This window comes from Cydia splendana, chromosome 6 (genome assembly GCF_910591565.1).
Source record: "Cydia splendana chromosome 6, ilCydSple1.2, whole genome shotgun sequence".
Classification (NCBI taxonomy): domain Eukaryota; kingdom Metazoa; phylum Arthropoda; class Insecta; order Lepidoptera; family Tortricidae; genus Cydia; species Cydia splendana.
In genome coordinates, this window is record NC_085965.1 from 19,013,853 (window position 1) to 19,039,278 (window position 25,426).

At 37.5% G+C, this 25,426-nt stretch overlaps 2 protein-coding genes and 1 long non-coding RNA gene across 4 annotated transcripts in view; 1 reads left to right on the forward strand and 2 right to left on the reverse strand.

The window, feature by feature from the left end:
* LOC134791569 (uncharacterized) overlaps positions 1-19,676 on the reverse strand; it is a 68,728-nt gene extending 49,052 nt beyond the window's left edge. Inside the window, exons 1-4 of the mRNA XM_063762619.1 lie at positions 19,582-19,676; positions 16,014-17,546; positions 15,135-15,251; positions 14,118-14,366 (exon numbers count right to left, since the gene is read on the reverse strand). Coding sequence (XP_063618689.1) covers positions 14,118-14,366; positions 15,135-15,251; positions 16,014-17,543 — 1,896 coding nt within the window. The 5' untranslated portion in view covers positions 17,544-17,546; positions 19,582-19,676. The remainder of the gene's footprint in view (positions 1-14,117; positions 14,367-15,134; positions 15,252-16,013; positions 17,547-19,581) is intronic.
* Positions 1-25,426, forward strand: part of LOC134791654 (caskin-2) — a 448,440-nt gene that overhangs the window by 119,769 nt on the left and 303,245 nt on the right. The gene's annotated exons all lie outside the window — the stretch shown is intronic.
* LOC134791806 (uncharacterized) overlaps positions 1-25,426 on the reverse strand; it is an 89,501-nt gene that overhangs the window by 59,453 nt on the left and 4,622 nt on the right. The gene's annotated exons all lie outside the window — the stretch shown is intronic.

The following is a 25,426-nucleotide window of genomic DNA, read 5'->3' on the forward strand; positions in this document are numbered from 1 at the left end:
TTCTGAGATCAACCTAATTCTGGTTGTTTAATGGGAAATTAGAGATAGAAAGATTAAACCGGTGGTACAATATCAGCTGACTCTTTTATTTATTATCTCAGCTTCGTCTTAATAAAGTAATAATATTTTTCTTTCACGTCAGTTTCCTAAATAGAGATGGCGCCACAGCCTTATTAGCTTACGTATACCTCACAAGTATGGGTAAGAATGTTTAAGACACAAGTCAAACAGTCTCTTTATGGTTTGATGCTCATAGTAATTATGGCTAAGTGATCAGAACTGATCGATTGTGTTTTTGTTTGAGCTGTTAACGTAATTCTATTGAAGAAGGTACAATACCTATATGCGCTATGTACCAACATGTATTTTTAAGGAAAAAGAAATCTAAGGTTTCTTGGAAGAGACCGCTCTTTATTGATAAGACCGCCTGTTGTCTGCTTTTAGCTTTTATCTTTTCCTGAGTTGTCGCATATATATGTTCTGTCTATCTATGAATGTCCTCGAAATTCGCTAGAAAAGCCATGCGATATTTAATTTGTTGTATTTTAGTCCAATAACGGGAATTCTGAGAGATCACGCGGTACAGTTTTAAAGGAATTAGGAAGAGGACATTTTTTTTATGAAATATGTACAAAGGAGTAAGAGGAAAAAGTGTAAACATATCTTCGACGTCGAGGTCATCGAGTGAAAGTTTTTCAACTGCTTTGCTCGATCATACTTTATAGTTAGGGAGGCGAATAGGGGAATTTTCGGCAATACTCGAGCGTGGCAGTTTAAGATATGAGAGATACCTTAGACCTAATAGAACAACCTTGTAAAGTATTTAGCTCTATATGTAGTGACGCGCGCCTAGGATAGACGATCAGATTAGTAAAAAAAAATGGATAGTCTGAAATACTCGAGCGCCTCAGATTAAGACATTGGGGGTTGATTTTAGTGTTTAAAGACTAAATTTAACTAATCTGACGATAAGTCCTTGACGCCGCCGAGTTATAGGGTCGCGAACTTGTAAAAAAAAAACGTTAATCCGGCATTCTCGAGCGCGATTTTTTTATTTTTTATTTTGAAGAATATAATCTAAAACTTACTAAAAATACAAAATCTGCCGGTTTCCGCATGACCGGAAGTGTGGAGGAGCCATTTCGTCTTCCTAAGAACGCGTTGCGGCATATAAGTCGCGAACGATACATTTTACAAAAAAAAAAGTTTAAATAAACAAAAAAGGTAATTTTATTGCCATTCTTAAATTCCCCGTTTTATCAAGGAGAAAGAAAGGAAAAAAAGAAACCAAAAAACCTTTTTCGGTCAGATTAAGAGAACCCACCAACATTTTTGTCAGATTAAAAAAATATGCTTTCAGGATACCGAGATAAACCTCCCCTATGAAAATCTGACGCGCTCGAGTATTTCAAAAAAACTTTTTTTTTTTGCATTTTCAAAAATTCATCGTAACTTATCGTCACGCCGAAATCGTCAGTTTTTTTAAAGGAAGCTTCCTTGGGGCCTACTTAACACCCCTTCCGAAAATCTGACGCGCTCGAGTAAATTTTTTTTTTTTGCATTTTTGACTACTTTATATGCCTACCCCCACCACGCAAACCGGCAGATTAGTATACCGTTGTTATCAGAGGCACTCGGGGCATACGTAGTATGAATATCTGACGCGCTCGAGAATGCCCAAGTAACTGTTTTTTTTAACATTTTTGAAAAACCGTACACGCCAAACCCACCGCTAAAATGGTTTTTGCCATAGGAGCTTTTCTTTTCGAAATTATTTTATCTTTCGATTTTGATAGGTCTCGACGGCGCCGTTGAATTACGCCATTTAGCTACCTCGCCTCCCTAACTATTAACAATGACAATCTATTTAGGTAAGTGTACAGTCAGCATCGAACGTAGCCTTCACACTATACGTCAAAAGGATCTACATTCTCTGATAGCATAACAAAAATAATATATATGTCGGCGGCAGATCGTAAAACCGGGCATATCGAGATATTCCTAGGCATATCATGAAAATCTCGATATGCCCGATTTTACGATCTGCCGCCGACATATATACTCAGACACACTCACTTTGTCAGTAAAAAAGGTGCGAAAGTAAAATTTTCTATGACAAGATGACCACAATTCGCGCCTACATTTTTTAAAATTGCCGCTTTTATTTACTGACATACTGTGCCAGAGCACCTATACAGAACAATTAAAATGTTGTAAATACTTCTGAACGCGAAGTGTCGAGAGGTAATTCGTCAATAACTGGCCACTGTTTAGTAACTGGCCACCCTAAACTAAAGATGAATTTTATTCACCTATAAACAGAATTCATTTTAGGCTAGCTATTGAAGGGTGGCCAGTTATTGAAACCTTAACCTTAAGATGAATTCTGTTTAAAGGTGAATAATAATTCATTTTTAGTTTAGGGTGGCCAGTTATTAGCCGCTAGCCAGTAATTAACGATTTACCCTACATGTCTAGTTTGAAAAGTATTCCAGGGTGGTACTGGTAGTGGCTTTTCACGCGTTGTTCCATCCGCTTATCGATGCTAACTGTACAGCTATACTTCCGAGGCCTACCTACTTTACTGAATATGTCGAAAACTTTTACATAAACATGCCTAAAAGGAATATCCCACAAACCCCACACAGTCACCTGCTAAAACGGCGAAACTCGGAAGTGGCTTAAAAATTCATGTCTCCATGATGAACTTTTTACGATAATCTGTTTTGTTTGGGCATTATATCATGTCGTTATTACTTGCTCAATATTTTTATGCCGCTTTTGCAAAGCGTGAAAAGGTCTCCACGTAAGAACAGGAGTCCAATTCAGATTTATCGAATTTGTTATGTTCTTGATTTTATTTTGATACGACCTTGAATATCGCATCACGGTATATGCGGAATACAGTGAGTCAGTGAAAGTCGTGCGTGCTCGCATCACCAAGGGGTTGTGCACAAATTACGCGAGGTGTTTTCGGCTACTGTTTAACCCCCTCTCCCCCTTGGTGATATTTAGTGAGGTTTTTGGCTATCCCCCTTTGGCTTTGGCTATAACCTCACGTGTATTTTTTTGAAATTTTTCTCTCCGACCGGTCAAGACACTCCAAATTTCTCGCTATTTTGTAAGTGCGGACTTGGAGTGAAGATTTATGTTTAACGAAACAGAGAAAAGTATCTACTTATGTGGTAGGTATTTTTTCTCAATTTCGTTAACTGTAGAAAAATACACGTGAGTTCTCCTTATACCCCCCTCCCCCAACGTGATCTGTCGTGATTTTTTTCGTAACCCCCCACCCCCTATCGAACCTTGCGTGATTTGTGCACAAGCCTTTACGGGTTTGATCTTATTTTGATACGACCTTGAATATCGCATCACGGTATATGCGAAAAACAGTGAGTCAGTGAAAGTCGTGCGTGCTCGCATCACCAATGAAGTCACAAGGTTGTATCAAAGAGAATACAGTGTTAAAGAGCCGGATTATCAAAGTAAATTATGTAGCCACTGTAAATTTACTGCCATCTTTCGACAGAAGATTAAAATTGTTAGAACGCCATTTGTCTTTCCTTATCCTCCTTCCATCCATCCTTATTCTTTCAATGATATGTGTTAACTTGTTAAATATTAATATTAACGCCACCTATTAGACTGTAGGCCAAAGGTATGGTGCAATCTTTTCAAACGATGGCGCCATAACCTTCAGCCTACTCTCGAGTAGATGGCGTTAATATTAATATTTAACAAGTTAACACACTAACATACTATTGTAGCTACATAATTTACCATGACAGTAACTCTCTATTTCAAATTCTCTTTGGTTGTATCAAAACTAGTTCAAAACCGTATAAATCTGAATCGGGCTCCTATCCAATGACTCCTAAAGAAGATATTGTTTATAGTGTATTTTTTTAAAGAATGTGATGGTAAAAATGGTCGTTTCCACGCAAAAGGTCCAATTTTTGTCGCTTACCATAAGGACGCTATGACAGGTTATTCGAATGATACAACCAAATCTCGTCCTTATGGTAAACGACAAAGTGGGACCTTTTGCTTGAAAATGACACAATTATACATAACAATCGCATTCATTAAAAAAATACACCTTTGACTAGACTTCGACACATTTTCAAGTGTTACAAATTAATTATCTTTTTTTTATACGTCATCATTTCGTTCTACGCATCCAAGTAATCATTTGAAGAAAACTAGTGACGATATCAGATTAAAATATTAAAATCTCATTCTTTTCTGGAAGCATTATTACGACATTATTTTGCAAAGATGAATTTAACCCACTTGCACCTTACCTCGTCCTCGGCACTGAATGGCTTGAGGACATTATTTAATTCATTTTAAATTTAAATAGGATAATAAAATGATAGCGTTTATCGCGTCTATTGCATTATGCGATCGTAACCGTGCTAATAAAACAAAGTTCCTTCTTCGGACTGCCTTGTTAAGAGGCCTCTCAAAAACGTATTTAAAAGCTACAGTTTTAATAACATTTAATGGCGTTATTTAGAAACGCTTGTCAAGTCTAACAAGCCCTTGATAATCGTTTGTCGTTATCCGTCATTTTGACATTTGTGTTTGTTATAAAGGCACAAAATTTAACGCAGGTTTGCTGAGTTTAATGAATATGGGGGTTCGTTTGTAATGTTTACAATATATGAGGTTAAAAAGTTACTTAAATGCCAAGCGCCAACGTTGCGTCGAGCAGCATAGCAGCAGTGGTCCTAAGTAAAAAAAATGTTAACAAGGCAGATGCAGGTAATATTGGCAAACAGTTTTCACCGTTAAATATAATTTACATTTTAGTTATTTTATCAGTAGCCTATGACGTGAGGACATAGTGACAGTTTAGTTACAACAAATTGTTCTGACATTGTGAGTAGTTTACCATCACACTACACGAGGCTTTTTAGCCGTTCACGTTACATCGTAAAGCCCCTTAACACTGCACCGGGCGAGTTTATCGCCGAATTAAAATGTAATCTTTTGTCGAAGGGAATTTCATTTGATCTCCGCTTTTATTGGTGCCCTGGCTTTTATGGAGACAAAGTGACAGTTTTGTAGCGAGTTGAATTGGATGAAAGTCTGGTGAAGATTTTGTATTTCTATTGTGTATTGTCAGGTTATATTTTTGAGATATAGTGTTGTTTAACTTGTTTACTATGGCATCATTTGCAATGTAATTCTTCGCGATATTTGCAAATGTTTATCCTTACAAATTAAGCTGCACATTTGACATACTATGTAGCTTCAGATACAATGATATGGTATTCTACCATATTATTATATCCATGAGCCTATCCATATCCCTGTACCTAGATTACTCTCTCTAGTGGTAAGTAAAACATGTACTTATATAAATAATGCATACATTTCGATTTTAATAACAGAATTCACCTAACAAGAACTGGGTTCTGTAATATAATATGTATGATAATTATGTTTTTTAGACTAAATATCGTCCTTTGTCACATATTAAATGAATAAGAGACAAACTTACTCGAATGCCTGCAAAAATCTTACTTACCTATTTTTGCTTCTGAATAATTAAACTTGCTCGGGGCGTATTAATTTCAAAGCATACTAAGATAGGTAATTTGAGTCTGCTATAAATATGCTTAACGACTGAGGCATTTATTATTTTATATAAATTTAATGTGTGCATGATAAATAGTGGGTTACGGTATACAGGGTAACCTCTGTCTGTATGAACATGAAGCTACTTCTTAATTGGTCGCCAGCACAAAGATAGTAAGTGTTTCTTTAACTTTTATAATATACCTAAATTACATGACATTAACAACGGGCCAGTAAACACACACAAGTTTTTTTAAGACCTTTAAAAAAAAAAACTTATAAGTACCTATACCTACGACTTCTAGCACACAATATGGTACAAAAATTTACCTATCAATAATAATTGCCTAATCACTCCATTATATCACTCATATTAATTAAAATACATATGCTGAGATGGGACCATTTCGTGACACTTTATTTTTCACTTTGTTTTTTCTATGTATGTCTATTGTCTGTGTGTTTACGAATAAAAAACTATTCTATTCTATATAAAAGTAGTTGAAAAGTTTCTTTGTTGGAAAATAAACGGGTTTTTCTCCATAGCGCGAGCGTGTTGATACATCAGCGTATCCGATGCGATTTTATATCACGTATCCGATGTCTCCCTGTAGTCATTATTGCAGTTTTTACGAGATCTCGCATAATATGACAAATCACGTGCTCTCCATCATATCGGAATACATTATATGAACAAGTTAAGGATGTGTAGCAATCAATATCGGCAAACAGACCTCACCCGAACCATGTCCGCTACTAGCCGAGTAAATTGAATATCGGCCATAAGCCTAACAAGCAGAGACAAGGCAATAATACAAACTAACTCTCGATAGACAGACTTTTTTCCACTTGAATTGTCATAGTCTGTTAGCCCCACATGCACCATCCCATCGTACCCGCGCGGGGTTAACTGGTTAAACCGTTAAACCAGTTTCAAATTGTATTGGTAACCATACTAACCATGGTAACTCCAGGTTTAACCGGTTAACCCCGGGTTAATGGGATGCTGCAAGTTACCACGTTAAACTTGGTAAAAGCGTGAGACGGACGTATCTCTGAGAGCGCTAGGCTAGGATTAGTCTGTGTGTAATGTGTGTATTCTCGCATGTACCAAATTGAAAGTTATGGCAGACTGTTTTGTCATTGGCCCGAAGGGGCTAGCTAAAATGTAAGTAATAGTTAGGGAGGCGAATAGGGGAATTTTCGGCAATACTCGAGCGTGGCAGTTTAAGATATGAGAGATACCTTAGACCTAATAGAACAACCTTGTAAAGTATTTAGCTCTATATGTAGTGACGCGCGCCTAGGATAGACGATCAGATTAGTAAAAAAAAATGGATAGTCTGAAATACTCGAGCGCCTCAGATTAAGATATTGGGGGTTGATTTTAGTGTTTAAAGACTAAATTTAACTAATCTGACGATAAGTCCTTGACGCCGCCGAGTTATAGGGTCGCGAACTTGTAAAAAAAAAACGTTAATCCGGCATTCTCGAGCGCGATTTTTTTATTTTTTATTTTGAAGAATATAATCTAAAACTTACTAAAAATACAAAATCTGCCGGTTTCCGCATGACCGGAAGTGTGGAGGAGCCATTTCGTCTTCCTAAGAACGCGTTGCGGCATATAAGTCGCGAACGATACATTTTACAAAAAAAAAGTTTAAATAAACAAAAAAGGTAATTTTATTGTCATTCTTAAATTCCCCGTTTTATCAAGGAGAAAGAAAGGAAAAAAAAAAAACCAAAAAACCTTTTTCGGTCAGATTAAGAGAACCCACCAACATTTTTGTCAGATTAAAAAAATATGCTTTCAGGATACCGAGATAAACCTCCCCTATGAAAATCTGACGCGCTCGAGTATTTCAAAAAAACTTATTTTTTTTGCATTTTCAAAAATTCATCGTAACTTATCGTCACGCCGAAATCGTCAGTTTTTTTAAAGGAAGCTTCCTTGGGGCCTACTTAACACCCCTTCCGAAAATCTGACGCGCTCGAGTAAATTTTTTTTTTTTGCATTTTTGACTACTTTATATGCCTACCCCCACCACGCAAACCGGCAGATTAGTATACCGTTGTTATCAGAGGCACTCGGGGCATACGTAGTATGAATATCTGACGCGCTCGAGAATGCCCAAGTAACTGTTTTTTTTAACATTTTTGAAAAACCGTACACGCCAAACCCACCGCTAAAATGGTTTTTGCCATACGAGCTTTTCTTTTCGAAATTATTTTATCTTTCGATTTTGATAGGTCTCGACGGCGCCGTTGAATTACGCCATTTAGCTACCTCGCCTCCCTAACTATAAGTATTAGGTATTAAGAAGAACCGGACTAAATAGTCCAACGCTGAGTACCTAATCATTCTTGTATTCTAATTCAAGGGATTTGAAATAATATCGTTACGGAATTAAGCAGAATAAGTGAAACGGCACACAAAATGTATTAAGTTGCGACCAGTACGGTTACCATCAGTTTGTCACTGACATAAACGCCGTCGAGAACGTAATTTACTTTCTATACATCTCACTCGCACTCGCATATTAGTGCAAACGGGATGTATAGAAAGTAAATTATGTTCTCGACGGCGTTTATGTCAGTGACAAACTGATGGTAACCGTACGGGACCTCGATAATGTGACGCTATCGACCACGCAATGTTGAGAAACACGGCGTTGTCAAGACGGCGTTGCCATTCTTTGTTTTTACTAGTCTCTGCTAACAAGTAATATCTCCGTGCAAATAGCCAATTTATTCGTCAATCTACGGAATGTATAGTTGCTATGACGGATCGTTACATAAGTGTAACGTTCAAGTCGTAATTTATTGTCAATGTTGTAGATAATGTTGATGGAAATGACAGTTGAATTGATGCAGTTACTGAGTACGAAGTTACGATTGATACAAAGTATGATATATGTGGCTTTCCATGAGAGAAGGGTCCCTATACACTACCAGGGGGGTGTCACTGCGCAGTTTAGGTACACATTTGGCCGGCGCCCTCCCGGGCAGGGCAGGCGTATGGCAGTGGGCTGCCGCTCGACCGCACGATAGTCGTGTCACGTGACGCTCGTGCAATGAAGATTCACCGTTCGTGCGCGGTTATAAGTTTCAATTTTGTTGCAGGCGGCGAGTATAGGTATAATTTTATACGTAAAGCTGACTTTTGTGAAGGAGTGAATTTTCTGTACGGTAGTACTATTAGTTATTCTGTGACACTACACCTAAATATAAATAAAACATATTCCCCCGCCGCGTCTGTCTGTTTGTGTGTTTGTATGTTCGCGGTAAACTCAAAAACTACTGAACGGATTTTCATGCCGTTTTTACCTATCAATAGAGTGATTCTTGAGAAAGGTTTAGGTGTATAATTTGTTAACCCGTGCGAAGCCGGGGCGAATCGATAATCAATATTATCGTTTCCAAGATCAGAAACAGGGTAAATTAAACCATCATCAAATACAAACGAATACATAACTAAGTTAAAACTGTTCCAAAGTTCCTTTCCTACCTATCAAAATATCACAATATAAATTCCTAAGAATATACCTACCATGTGTAATTTTAAGTAAAATTTTATATTGTGAGATTAATAAATCATATGATATCATCAAAAACGACTAAAATAAACCTAACAGTCCTAACACGTGCTCAGTAAGATAAGAACTAGATCTAGTCATCTAGTGCTCTAGCCGCGAGCCCTGACCCCGAAGGTTGGTACGTGACGCACATACAACGCCGCTGAAAAATATTACCGAGATATCTTAACATACCCTTTCCCTTCGTAGTATTATATAGGCATGCGAATAGTGGCATCAGAATTGCTTAATTTGAACTATGTATTTTACCCTTTAAACGAGCAATTCTTGTTCATTTATATATATTTTTCGGGGATCTCGGAAACGGCTATTTGCAGGTATGGGAGTTTTCGGGGGCGATAGATCGATCTAGCTAGGTCTTATCTCTGGAAAATCGCGCATTTTTGATTTTTTATATGTTTTCCGAGCAAAGCTTGGTCTCCCAGATATTGTAATATAAACTCAACCACCACCGCGCTCCAGAACACAAGTCATCGATGTAGCTCGGAAAGCGGCTAAGCTGAAGTAGGACTGGGGTGGCCATGTCTGTCATATGCCGAGTGAGCTATGGGCCAAGATTACCACAGAGTGGCAGCCCAGCTCAAAACGGGGATTTGGCAGACCACGTCGGCGATGGCGAGACGAGCTAGACTCCTTTTTAAAAGAATGGCCGAAGACTGCTCAAGACCGGGAAGAATGGAAAAAACAGGGGGAGGCCTTTGCCCAGCAGTGGGACACAACAGGCTCACAATAATAATAATAATAAACTCAAGTGCCGATACTTATTTTATAATTAGGCATTCTAAAAGTTATATACCTAACCCGCATAAAAATAACCTCCAGCACTCTCGGCGCGGCGCGAAACTAATTACATAAATTAATATTTTCAGGTAGTAAATCTTTAAAAGTGTACTGGCGTTATAAGGCACTAGAAAGCCGTAGTTTCATAAAAGGGCTTAACTTTAACAGTTTCGCTCAACGGCAAATATATGTAAGCATTGTAGGCTTTATTACAATGGAGTAGGTCGCAAAATTGTAAACACTTTTGACGTCGAGGTATTCAAATGTTACTTAAGGTTTTCTGAAAACAGGCAGTAGCCATAAGGAAACCCTTACCCCATTTAGGAACTTGACCTAGACTTTATATTAAACCCATAAATCCTTAGCTTATTCTTATTGTGGAAACAAAACAGTTTCCATTAAGTATGGTTTTCTTATAAGTGCTTGCTTTGATTTATAAAGGTCACACATAATAGGTTAGGCATGTGTGCCCATTTAAAAAAGCATAGGTATCATTTTAGCAAATAAGTAAGAGGCAAGCTTACAATTTGACATTAGGTTAATGATTTAACCGCTTAACCACGGGTCAGTGGGATGGTGCAAGTGGTCCTAAGAGTTAAAAACATGCAGATATAAAACCACATCACTCAAGAGAGAGAAAGCTGTAGCTCTAATCATATCCGTAAAACTAAAAACTTCGCCAATTTACCCCATTACCAGAACTCCCTGATAAAATTCCCCCGTTTGGCAACAATTTAAGCCGCAGCCTATCGATCGGCTAATTACTCGTCTCGGCAACACCCCTCGGATTAATTAGAGTAAAAGTCCAACTGGCCGCACGTCCCTGGACACGCTTTTACTTTTAATCTGCGAGAGAGGGATGGCTTGTTATGAACGTGTTTGGTGTGAGGAGGACTTGAAATATGTTTTTTTAACTGCGTTGGATGCCAGTATTTTTGCATTTTGAGGTTTGTGGATCATATCAAAATGATAAGTAGTAAAGCCTGGCCAGTAATATATGATCACGCGTCATGTTGCGGAATTTCACTGATAATTAACTAATTTTTTCATACTATACTGAATTATCACTCTATACATGAGAATAACAGCGCCATCTTGACAATGATCATATTTAGTTAGTTATTACGATAAGTAATGATAGTAGTAGCTAGTATTATAACCCCAACGAGAGGGATAAGTAGATATAGTTTATACTAACATTAAAATTCAACATCGTGCGTAAATAAATCATCTTTATAAAGCTGTAAAAGAGAAAACTCAATAATTTAAACAAATTGGACAGAAAAATGTGCGCAATCGCAACTAGTCTCCTGCACTTTCGATAGAAAGCCTAAACTATGGCCAAAGTTTTTACAGTCTAGTCATTCAATAATAGGCTGTGTCGCAACACCTTAAGGTCGTAGTGGGATGATAAACTGGTCTTATAGGGTTAGGTCCGCGCCTATGTCTTAAACATCCGTCCACAAATCACTGGCTTAATTGCTAGCCGTGTTCTAATTGGCTGCGCGAGCGCCGATGATTCAAGTTAGTCGCCAGTGTAACGTGACCTATAGTGTACTAAAACAACTATTTTGGGAACCAGTACATATGGATGAGCTAAAAATCTCCTGCCTGAGACACATGTGAACCGTGAAACGTTTTTGAATTCCGCAAATACTAGGCCAATCAAATTAGAGAGAAAAAAGCGTTTTGAGGAATTAATTCCCAGCAAGCTAGAAATCATTTTAATACCTTCATTAGGTCTTAAATTCGCATAATCCGTTTGCTCCATCCCAGGAGGCGTGGATAAATTTTGGTGGCCTTGGGACTTGGGAGATACATTTTACTTTGGATTGACAAAACCACTCGATGTAGAAGGAACCCACCGTCAAAATCAATGTTACTACCAGCAAGGTTGTTGTGGATCAGACACGAAAAAAAAAACGGATTTTAACACGACTTTACAAAAAAAAGAAATTCAAAAAGGCGGCCATTTTTTACAATCTTTGACTATGAACTAATATTAAGGTATCTTTCGGATCCTCAAATGTCAATTTTTATTATGATTAGAGCAAATTTTCTGTCTGACGTACCGTTTTAGAACTACAAGCAAAAAACTTAAAAAGAGCAAAATTTTTTCCACAACTCCTGGAATGGGGCAAACTCGGATTACGCTAATTTAGAACCAAATGAAGGTATTTAGACGATTTCCAGCTTGCTGGGAATTAATTCGTGGAAAACATCTAATTTCATTGGCCTATACAGAGGTTAGAATTGTTGTATAACTCTACTTCTCCTTGACTGTTCCGCTTGATGGTTCTCCCAAGAATGCCACCACGACACCAAACCTCCTAACCGCCATGACTAAAAAATGGCGGGCAAATTATCATTGCTGATTGGTTGATACTAACTGTCAAACCTGACCAATCAGAGTTTAGCAACAGTCCCATTGGTAAGTTTGACCCAATCATATTCATGAAAAGTTCAGTGTTGCCAGTATAATATCAATTATTGGTGCGTTCAAAACGTATGATGATAATCTGTTGGGTGTTGCCTTTTTAATCGTATTTATAATAACACTGCGTTCACAAAAAATCATAAACGCGTTTGCTTAAATTCAATGTAAATACAAAAATCATGACATTCGGCCATCAGACTACGTGCAGACTCCGGCGCACGTAAAAATAAAACCAAGAAAATATCATAGGAACGCAATGCATTATACAATAAAACGAATGAAGTAACCAAATTTCATATTATTATTTTTGTTTTTATAACATTAATAACATTATTGTTCAACAGTACATTAATAAATAATTAGAGAAAGGTACATTATAAGATTTATAAGCAATCACTTGCAATCATGACATTAGGCCATTTTACTGATAGTTTATCTTAATTAAAGCTATGTACGCTTATTACAGAGATTCTACAATTATACACAAACATATGACAGTATACTTCAAATCGGACATAATTAACCTAAGTAGAATCTGAGTCAGAACTGCTATCGTCATTGTCAGTCATAACATTGAGGGCTTTAACATTAATCCATGGTCTCATTCGGTCAGCTGAGACTACAGAACAGTATTTCTTTGACTTTATGAAACCAGGGATATTAGTGATTTCGTACCTGTCATTACCTAATATCTTAGTAATTTTGTATGGACCTATGAATTTGGGTAAAAGTTTTTTGCTTTGACCTGGATTTTCCGCAAAAGAAATTTTTGTTATTTTAACCAAGTCGCCAACTTTATACTGGTCCGCAGGTTTTGTTTTCGAATCATGTGACTTTTTCATTTTATCTTGTCTTTCATCAATTGTAACCTTGATTTCTTTTCTTAATTCAAGTAAGTCTTGATGCCCGTTAGTCTCGGCAACAAGTTCTCTAAACATGCTATCAGGGATACCTTTTAGTCTCATGCCGAAAAGTACCTCTGAAGGAGTTTTTCCTGTTGTGGCATTTACTGTACTGTTAATACCAAACTGTACCTTTGGGACAGCTAAATCCCAGTCTTTTTCATTTTGTAACGAATTTTGTGCTGCTAATGCATTTAAGATTACCTGATTAACGCGTTCCGCTTGTCCATTGGCACGTGGACAAGCGACAGCATTAAGAACATGTTTGATATGTCTTTCAGCACAAAATTGTTTAAACTGACCAGACGTAAACGCTGTTCCCCTGTCAGATATAATACGTTCTGGTGTACCAAAGTCCTGGAATATGTTTTCCAAAGTTTTTATTGTTGTATTGCTTTTGGTGTTCTTCACCGGTCTTACAAAAACATATTTCGAAAAACCGTCAACCACAGTTAGGATATAAACATTTTGTCGTTTACTCTTAAGGAAAGGTCCAAGGTGATCAATGTGGATCGTTTGAAAGGGAACACTCATTTTCTCAATGGGATAGATGTGTCCTTTTTTTCCTGGTTTTTTGTTGTCCTTGTTGTATGCACATTCAAGGCACGCACTCACGTATTTTTTTACAAAGCGGGCCATTTTGGGAAACCAATATTGACTTTGTATACGCTCAAGAGTCTTGTTAATGCCAAAATGTCCCACTTCATCGTGGTTGAGACGACATATCTGCCACCTTGCTCCTTTGGGTATTACCAGTTTCAAAGTATCCTCATCATGATCTCTTACTTTTCGGTATAGTACATTATTCTTAAGTACGTAATGTTTCTTTATATCCACGTATTCTTCGTCCATCTCAGGTTTTAACGTTTTGATTATTCTACTTGTATCCGAATCACCTAATTGCAATGTAACCAGCCAATCACTTTGTTCAATGCGGAGAACAGAAATAACATTTTCGGGGTTACAATCGTCGTTGGGGACTTCCACAGGGTTTCGACTTAATGCATCGACGTGCATCATGCGGTCACCTGGACGGTACTCTATTTCATAATCGTACTCTCCCATCTGTAAAAGCCATCTTGCTATCCGCGGTACGAGATCTTTCTTGGTTAGGGTCAGACGGAGAGCTTGACAATCTGTAAAAATTTTGAATGGACGACCCAGTAAATATACTCTAAACTTCCTCAGTGAACAAACCACTGCTAGAGTTTCCAGTTCGTAGGAATGGTAAACTTTTTCTTCCGGAGAGGTCTGACGGCTAAAATACGCCACAGGTTTGAGTTCATTTGTACCTTTTTGCCGTTGCATAAGTATTCCTCCAATCCCAAGAGAACTTGCATCTGTGTGTAACTCGGTCTGGGCTGTATGATCGTAAAGAGCCAATACCGGTCTACTACACAGTACATTCTTTAGACTTGAGAAGGCGTTCTCTTCTGCATCAGTCCATCTCCAGTCAGAACCTTTCTTTAAAAGTGTAGTTAGAGGACGTGCCATTTCACCAAACCCTTTTACAAATTTTCTAAAATAGCTGGCCAATCCAAGGAATTGCCTTGTTTCGTGTATATTTCTAGGCGTTGGAAATTGTTCAATCGCAGTAGTCTTGTGCCGACTTGGTTGGATACCTTGTTCCGAAACTTCGTACCCAAGATATTCAATTGACGTGGAGAAAAAGCGACACTTCGAAAGCTTTAAGGTAAGACCATATTCCTTTATCAACTTCAATACTTGCTCAAGTTTTTCAAAGCCTTCGCTCAGCGTTGTGGTTGGAATAAGCAAGTCATCCATGTATGCAAGTACGGACTCGAACCGACTTGCGCCTAATATTTTATTTACCATCTTCTGGAACACTGCAGGTGCATTAGCTAACCCGAACGGCATACGATTAAATTCGTAGTGGCCGTCCGGGGTGACGAAAGCTGATAAGTGTTTGCTTCCTTCAGATAGTGGTACCTGGTAATAGCCTGATGCCATGTCTAAGGTAGAGAAGTACTTGTTTCCACTAAGGTTTCCTACTTGGTCCTCAATAATAGGGAGTGGATACCTATCTTTAACAGTTTTTGCATTTAATGCCCTATAATCAACGCACAATCTCTGGTCTCCATTTTTCTTCCTAACCATTAATATTGGACTGGCATAGTCCGAGCTAGACTCCCTGATTATGTCATTTTTAAGAAGATCTGAGATAGTTTCCCTAACCTTAACTCTTTCAGAATGAGAAAGCCTATATGGTCGATAAGCAATCGGTTTATCGTCCTTCAGATCTATTTTCATCTCGAATTCTTTAGGAGCACAACCAATTTCGTCTAGTGAGTTCGCGAAACATTCCCGATATTTTTGTAGCAAGCTATGTAACTTTACCTTGGTTTCGTTGTTTATATTCGGGCCCACTTGTATTTCGTCTATGTTAATCGGAGGTAAAGTTTTATTATTATTCCCAGTGATTCGTCGTACATCGACCATATTGACTTCCTTAAACGGAAAAGCTCGACTTAACAAGGTGCCTTTTTTCAGAGTTACAGGAGCATTTGTCATATTCGAAACAAGTATTTCACTTATGCCGTCTTTAAATTGATATGCGCCCTGGAGTACTCGATACTCCTTACCAGGAATTAATCGCACTTGTTCCTCCACATACACATTACCATTATAAGGTTCATTAATCTGTACCGGTACAAAGTGAATTCCAGTCAGAGTTAAATTATCAATGTTTACCAACTTGACAATGTTAGAACTCGATCCTGACTCAGATTCTTCTGAAGGATTGTTAAAGAAAAACAAATTTTTGCTATCCTTAACGACTAACACCTGAGGCAATTCCGTAAAATTCTGACCTATTAGTACCGGTACATGTAAATATTTATCGGGTACTACATAAACTATGACCTCAGTGCGCACTTCATCAACCTGGACTGTCACTTTGGATTTATGCATGGGTGATACAAGGAAATTGCCAAATCCTTTTATTGCCGGTAAATCAGAGAACATTTTGTCCAATTTTAAGTTTTCAGCTTCGGTTGAATTCATAAGGGAACAGTCGCTACCAAAGTCAATGTAAGCATGTACTGATTTATTATTAACATCAATTTCTTTAACAAATTTTTCATTGGTATTAGAACTAACAATATTTAACACCTTTTCAGTCTTCGTTGCGTTTTTAGAAGAGGGAAACCGACAGTTTTGATCATTGTGGCCAATCATGCCACAAGCTTTACACTTCATAAGTGTCTTGGGACAGTTACTAAATCGATGTCCCTCTTCTTTACAATTAAAGCAGCTCGATGACTTCGTATTCGGAATTTCTTTCTTCTGAGGACATCTATTTGATGTGTGTCCATCAACACCGCAGTTAAAACAACGTATCTTGCGAAACATTCTTCTTTCCATTCCTTCAGCATAGCCCCGTTTCTTTTGTGTGAATGAGAAGGCTTTTTCGGGTTGTTGAATTACAAAATATTGTAATAAGTCTTCCGGCTCTACGCATTTAAGTGCCTGCGCACTATTTCTCATCGATACATCCGATATGCCGTGAATAAGACAATCTACTGCCTTTTTCCCGGTGATCTCGCATCTATTCAACAGCATCAATTTGTCGTAGAAATATGTGCGCAAACTCTCATCGGCTTTAGTTTTTCGAGCAAACATTTCTTCCAACATAAGTGCAAAGTTGTCGTCGATTGGAAAGGCACGACGTAGTTTTACTTGCCAGTCTGGCCACGTAAAATTCAGGCTTGGTAGCGAATAAAGCCATTTCTTAGCTGTACCAACCAACTTTTGCGTCGCATAGTGAGATGTTTGGACATCGTCCCATTCATATATTCGAGCGTACTCATTTACCTTGTGCAACCAGATCTCGATATTTTGACTCTTATTATCAGGATCGAACTCCGGTAAAGCATTCAACATTTGATGAGAACTGATGGACGGTTTACTTCTGCTGTTAAGTGCTTCAATCAAATCTTTAACGTTGACGGTGCTGCCAGATCCTCCTGATTTACGGCGCTTTGAATTAGAATGTGCGCTCTCATCTGCAACGTCTTGTTTGCGCTTTGTACCCTCGCGCGTGCTAGTGTTCAATCCATCATTATCATCGTTATTGCTAACGATGGGGCGGTGACGTCTTCTAACAATTATCGGAGGTATATCGTCATCCGAGCTCTCACTTGACATACTTATTATTCGGTTTTTTCTCAGGACCAACGGAAGGCGCCCAGCAGTCTCACTGGAGGCAGATGTTCTTGACATGATCTAAAACAAATAAATAAACTTATCAATTACAAGCTTGCTTAGTTTGGACTAGAAGGTTTTTGTAAGATTGTTCCCAAACCATGTATCTTTCCTTATACTCATCCTCATTCTCATCCTCATCCTCATCCTCGTACTCATCCCCATCCTCATCTTCATACTCATCCTCATACTCATCCTCATACTCATCCTCATACTCATCCTCATACTCATCGCCATACTCATCCTCATACTCATACTCATACTCATCCTCATTATGAGCATCGTCATCATCATCACAGCCTAGACAGAACCCTAACGTAAGGCTTGACTTTCGAAAGAACTCGTAGCATGCGATAGACAGCGATGGCTACATTTAACCTAAACAAGGGTTTTCCTAGACAATGAGCTCTCTTTTCTTACTCATTCACCTAGAACTCGAATTGATTTCCCCTATATAACATATTACATAGTACTCGGGAGCTTTAATAGTAGTGGATCTTTAACATACACTAACATATTCTATGTAAGTAATTAAGACTATTTCAAACACCTCGTTCTGTTAATCTTAATCCGTTCCGTACATCTTGCCACTATCGTAAGCTAAACTCGCTAGCTATGACAATTTTGGTAAGTATACATCTTCAATGAAGTGAGTGCCAACAGTGTGAGTGTACATTGTGGCGCTGCTCACATCTCATATAAATCCCAGACTGTACTCACAGTCACTCAGACAAAAATCTAGACTCACTCTGAGGAAAAATCTAGACGCCGGCTCACGACCTCAATCAAAAATCTAGACTATACACACAAATCTAGACGCACACTCACGTCTCAAACAAAATTTTGACGCACGCTCACGTCATCAAACACAAATCTAGACGCACGCTCACGTCATCAAACAAATCTAGACGCACGCTCACGTCATCAAACAATTCTAGACGCACGCTCACGTCATCAAACAAAATCAAGACGCACGCTCACGTCATCAAACACATATCTAGACGCACGCTCACGTCATCAAACACAAATCTAGACGCACGCTCACGTCATCAAACACAATCTAGACGCACGCTCACGTCATCAAACACAAATCTAGACGCACGCTCACGTCATCAAACACAAATCTAGACGCACGCTCACGTCATCAAACACAAATCTAGACGCACGCTCACGTCATCAAACACAAATCTAGACGCATGCTCACGTCCATAAACAAAAATCTAGACGAACACTCGCGTCTTGAAACAAACCCCAGATATGCTATTCACACACTTTTCTTAATAAAACTGACCTCAAGAGTCCAATATAGCTTGAACTACGTGACCGTGATAACAACGGGTGTAGACGAAGGTCAGAGTTATACTGATTATCTTTATCCGCATTGCCATTCATCATTAATTGCTATGAGTAGCATCATGTAAATACGAACATAAAATGAAACATTCTCATGTAATATTAAACATCTAGACCCGTTAACAACGTATTGTACAAACGTATTGCAAACTTTTATACAATGAATGACGTATCACAACGTATCACAAGCTAAATTATCTTTACTTGAATCGATTGAAGCAACTACAAAAACAAATCCTTCCATTTCTACCATGATTAACTTTCATTTGTGGTGTAATTCACAAAAGTATGGATTTATTGTTCGAAATTGAAAATAATTAATATTATAAGAAGAAATACATGGAGCTATGAACATATAACATATACTTAGGGCGATTCCGTTTTACCTGCTATTTAGATATTTATAAATTCCAACCTATTAAATAAAACAAACTGGGCAAAAGATAAACTCAATGGAATCTTATCCATATAGTTTTTTTTTTTTTTGTAGGTAGTCAGAGAATGAACGAACAAAGAATTTTATACCTGAATTTACTATTAACTTTGCATGTATTTCAAACCATTATAACTACAGACATGCTGTAAAGAATTTAGTTAAGATACCGATGTTTCTCAACATCTAAACCCGTTACTATTCAATTATCTAAATACTATGGATTAACAATGTCTAATTGTGTATCAGGATAGTTGAAATAGTACTTACGTACACTCCGTGGTAAGTATATCCACCATGTAGGCAGGTTCTGGACACTTCTGAGATGTTGTATAACTCTACTTCTCCTTGACTGTTCCGCTTGATGGTTCTCCCAAGAATGCCACCACGACACCAAACCTCCTAACCGCCATGACTAAAAAATGGCGGGCAAATTATCATTGCTGATTGGTTGATACTAACTGTCAAACCTGACCAATCAGAGTTTAGCAACAGTCCCATTGGTAAGTTTGACCCAATCATATTCATGAAAAGTTCAGTGTTGCCAGTATAATATCAATTATTGGTGCGTTCAAAACGTATGATGATAATCTGTTGGGTGTTGCCTTTTTAATCGTATTTATAATAACACTGCGTTCACAAAAAATCATAAACGCGTTTGCTTAAATTCAATGTAAATACAAAAATCATGACAGAATCATGTCTTTTTCAAGATGTCACTTAACTTACTCACGTGACGTGACTTACGTGTCAGGTAAGTTTGTTTATACATTATGTAAAATTGGGTAAAAATATAAGGACATTGGCTGTTTAGTCGATTTTGGCTAATCAAATGTAAACGTTTTATTATAAGAGAGCCAAAAAAATCGCGTTTGGTTCTATAGTAAAATTTGGCTAAGGGTTGCAAAAATACCCCGTACCTATGTGGCATATTAGCAGTTCATGTGTACCCAATGACCTTTTATTTATGTAGACGTGTGACGTTCATAGTTGACAAAACTAAAATTTGATCCAACGATTTTGACAACTTGACAGGTTGGCGTCACCCATACGACTAACTAAATATAGGTTCCGGAACCTATATTTAATGGCTCACAATCGTGCGCCTGGTACCATATCTACCTCAATTTACTTACATCTATGTGTGTACCCATCATTTTCATTATAGTCTGTATCTTTAGGTATTTAAATAAAAGTAAACAATTTGTACATTTTCGGGTAGTTATAACATTTATTGGTTTACCCAACCAAAAACAAAACCGCCTGGATCAGTTACTGAACGACCTGACTTTAAACCTAATACATTATTTGATCGTGTAATGTTTTCATCTACCCTCAACTGGCTTAAGGAGCCATTTGAGGGTAGATTTTGTTTACTTTTATTTAAATACCTAAAGATACAGAGTATAGATAGTTTAGATACCTTCTCTTAAATATCAATTCTTCTCATATTCTCAGAATTGAAACATGAATACATCTACATCTCACAGTATCAGTTGACCAAGATATATCTATTATATTAGGTGCGAGCATGGTATAATAATATACTCCGCCTGGTACTCCATTCCCGTCTTTTCTAGGTCACCTAACTGACACGGGCTTACGTCATCATGCGACAGCGCTATATGATAATATGCGATAGCGCTATATATAGCGGCCATGTTGTTGTGACGTAGCCCCGTGTCACTCTGGGAATGGAAGACCATGTTTTATTAGACTATGGGTGCGAGTATGTTATTGGTTATTCTACTACTATTTGTGTTGCTTCCTATCTACTCTTCTACGAATTCAAACTGTGTCGATAAAGCGTAAATTGATATTGTAATGAATGTTGCTAATTAATTTATTAGTACTTGTATTTAATAGCCGAGTGATAGTTATTCGAATACAAGTATTACAAGTAGGTAACAAAATCGAAGTGAGTAAAGTCTAAGCTTTACTACATGTCTAAAATCTTATACAGTTATGGGTGGATTTTTATTTCGTTGTAGTTTTTAGGGTTCCGTACCCGAGGGGTAAAAACGGGAACCTATTACTAAGACTCATCTGTCTGTTTGTCTGTCACCGGGCTGTATCTCATGAACCGTGATAGACAAACACAGACAGACTAGACTCTAGACAGTTGAAATTTTTACAGATGATGTATTTCTGTTGCCGCTATAACAACAAATACTAAAAATTGTATAAAATAAAATATTTAAGTGGAGCTCGTGTACAAATACAATAAACGTGATTTTTAGCCATTTTTGCGTAATGGTACGGAACCCTTCGTGCGCGAGTCCGCCTCGCACCTGGCCGGTTTTTCAGAAATTACGTTCCCATGAATAATAATTATCTTGAATTTTATGATTATGACGATAACCGTCAATATAAGCTGCATTATTGTTCCATACATATTATAACTACTCTAAAGGTTACATTCGAATTCAGACTACACCGTTAGAGCGGTTTCGCACTACGTCCGATTCGAATCCGATCCGAACCCGTGAAAATATGGTCCGTAGTAGCCGTAGAACTATTTCTATGGTAAGTTACGCACCGCACACGTTGAATGACGGAAAGAAATCGGATGACGGAGATCGGATCTAGTGCGTAACTTACCATTGAAATAGTTCTACGGCTACTACGGACCATATTTTCACGGGTTCGGATCGGATTCAAATCGGACGTAGTACGAAACCGCTCTTACAGTTACAACTTTATTACGATCAATAGTATCAGCCAACTTTCTTAATAAATTACATGTATGTCGTTACCGCTTACACGCATTACTATATCGCGATTAGAACATTAGATCGGCCACTCATACTGAAATGCCATCGGAAAGTTTCCAAAACTGCGATTTTATTATGTTCAATAAAATCGGAAACTTTTTGTATGGGATAAAAAATGTTAGTTACCTTAATTTCCTGAAATTTCCGCGATTTTTCAAGTTTTAGGAAACTTTCCGTAACATAGGGTAATTCGCCAGTAACTGGCCACCGGCTAATAACTGGCCACCCTAAACGAAATATGAATTTTATTCACTAGAATTCATTTTAGTATAAGGTTTCAATAACTAGCCACATTATACTAAAATGAATTCTATTATATTCATTTTTAGTTTAGGGTGGCCAGTTACAGGCGAATTACCCTATCTGTTAGTCGCGATTAGATTTTTCTATCCGTCACTCACTTTATCAAGAAAATTGACGCGTCAACGCCGCTTGCTGTAGCAGACCGCGAACCACGTTCGACGTGTTGCCTCTGTATCGCACTTGTATATTCGTACGTAAGGGTGATAGGGAGGCAACACGTCGAACGTGAAGTCGTCGAAGGCAACTGCAGTCGTCATCCGAACGTTGCTTTATTGGTGTATAAATTTTCTTACTTTATTTTCAATTAACTGGAGCAATTGGACGTTTACGATCGCATATTTCATATGATTACTGCATTACCGTTTAAATACTTTTATAACCATTAATATTGTCCTAGTTTCCATGTTTGTACGTGATCACATTTATATTACTATGAAATAATGTTTAATTGTGTATTACATTTGCCATCTGCCTGTTTATTTTAATTGAAATCCGCCTTTAACGCATCGCAGACGTCTTTAAAAAACTTCACATTAAGATTAATGAAAAGTAAACTGGGTATGGAATTTTACATTAAACGCATAAACGACCAATTCGACTAGTTTTAATGACGGGAGTCGGTTTTGTTTTATGTTGAAGCCATGTCAGAACAATTTTAAATGTCACGAGTCATCAAGAAACAAAGTCGAACATCGTTACAAGACAAGAGCAAAACCAGGCAACCAGCCAATGACAGCAGTCGCTTATTTAAATAAACAGCAAATACTAGCCAGTAATAATAACATGCCGACCAATTTAAAAAGCCTTGACTGACCATAGTTTTGAAGGCGTGACAAAGCCGAAGCGATGATTTTTTTTTTTAATTTTCCTTTAATTTAAAAATTTGTAGTATCGTATGGAGACGTATCTTCTGCTTGATAAAACAATTGTCGAGTACAGATGTAGTGCATACTTGTTTTCCATCGTATTTTCTCGGAAACGTTCGTATTTGTCATGCTACTTCAGTCAACCTCAGTAGATAGATAGATAGAATATTCTTTATTGGCACACCTGAGTAAAAAGATACAAAAGAAAAATACAATTGATTAAATTCAGTACTTTTTGTACCTACCGAGACTGACTGAAATAGTAAGACACGTTCGTACGTTTCCGTTAAAATACGATGGAAAATAATTATGCACTAATACACCTGTACAAGTAATTTGACAGATAGGTAACAATTTGTACAATTTTATAAAAATAATGCAAATGAAAAAATTAACAATTCCATTAGACCTATGTTTAATGATCGTCTTTTTATTATCTCACTTTATAGCACTGACTCAACGTCCACGACTATACTCGGCTATTAAAAAAAATCGGACAAGTGCGAGTCGGACTCGCGCACGAAGGGTTCCGTACCATTACGCAAAAAACAGCAGAAAAATCACGTTTGTTGTATGAGAGCCCCACTTAAATATTTATTATATTCTGTGTTTAGTATTTGTTTACATAGCGGAAACAGAATATCTATCACGGTTCATGAGTTACAGCCTGGCGACAACAGACAGATGGACAGATGGAGTGTTAGTAATAGGGTCCCGTTTTACCCTTTGGGTACGGAACCCTAAAAACACACCGTGCTTCACCATACCATCCCCGGCTTATCAACCGACTCTAAAACTAAAAATACTATCGCCATACATCTCCCATTCGATACGTCCATAAACAAAATGGTTGTAAATTCAACACCATACATCTTACATCCACAATGTCGTATTCGTATCATTTTTGTTGACTCTTACGACTTTATAGAACTAAAAACTGAGAACATTGCATTCCCTCTTATTCATAGACAATAAATTGAAATCAGAGGGACAGTGATCTCGTTATTTGTTGTTATACGTGGGTAATTATGGTCGTAACGATATTGTCTATCAGGGAAGTAATGGTGTGGAAATTTGCGGCCATAACTTCTGGTTGCTTCTGTTCTGAAGGTACAGTCAAGGGTAAAAATATGGGTGCACTCATATCCGTGGTATTAGTTTCCGATATGCAGCAGCAAAGATTTGGAATAATATTCCACCGCCAATAAGGAACCTGCAAAATGTTAACTCTTTTAGATGCAAACTCAAACAATTTATGTATTTACAGTTACACCAACAATCACAGGAAACTTTGAGTCATGACACTAGTTGCATATAATTTGCTATATCTCTCGTATTTATATCGACTTATGGTACGTATTTTGTCCCTTTTGCTTTGCCATATCGCTTCTTTTATCACCTCTTTTTAATTTTAAGTATAGGTTAGGATTACGTCTTGTATGCTATGTCGCAGAACTCATAGACAGCCAGCTGCACTTTATTGCCGTTCCTTGATAAGTTTGTGTTGCGTTGACGCATGGTATGGTCGCGTTCATAATTTGACCTTTACTGTAAATTCTTGTCTATGTTTATGTTTTTCTTATTTTTTATTTGTTTTTCTTGTATATATTGTTCTTTTTTTTGTATTCTCTGTTGTTGTGTTAATTATTCCTTTTGTGTATCTTTGCAATGTTTTAATATGTATCTTTATGTGTTATCTGTCGTGGCATCACCGAATGGGCCCTACGGAAGACCAGCGCTGGCTTTATAGCTAGCATTATTCTGAGTTGGGTCCATTTCGTGATGCACACTTATTGATGTCTTATTTCCTTGCTGTTGTTGTCTGTACATGTTCGTACATGTTTTGTGAACGTCACGAATAAATATCTTTTATCTTTATCTTATACTCAAAAATATGTCCCAAAGCTCTTATGACAGCGAATTAAGAACTATGGGACATAGTTTTGAGTAAGTTGTATATTTTTTTATTACACTTGACTGTACTAGGAAACTGTTGTTTGGCCAGGGACTAATCTCATTTCAAACATAGACAGAATCATACAGTCTTTGTCTTACGCTAGTACTGTCACATAATGAATCAAATAATGAGTACCTATAGTTTTTTTTATAGTTCCAAACAGTCTGACGGAACCAAAATAGTTCATGTACTTATCTACATCAGGCGGCTTAGCA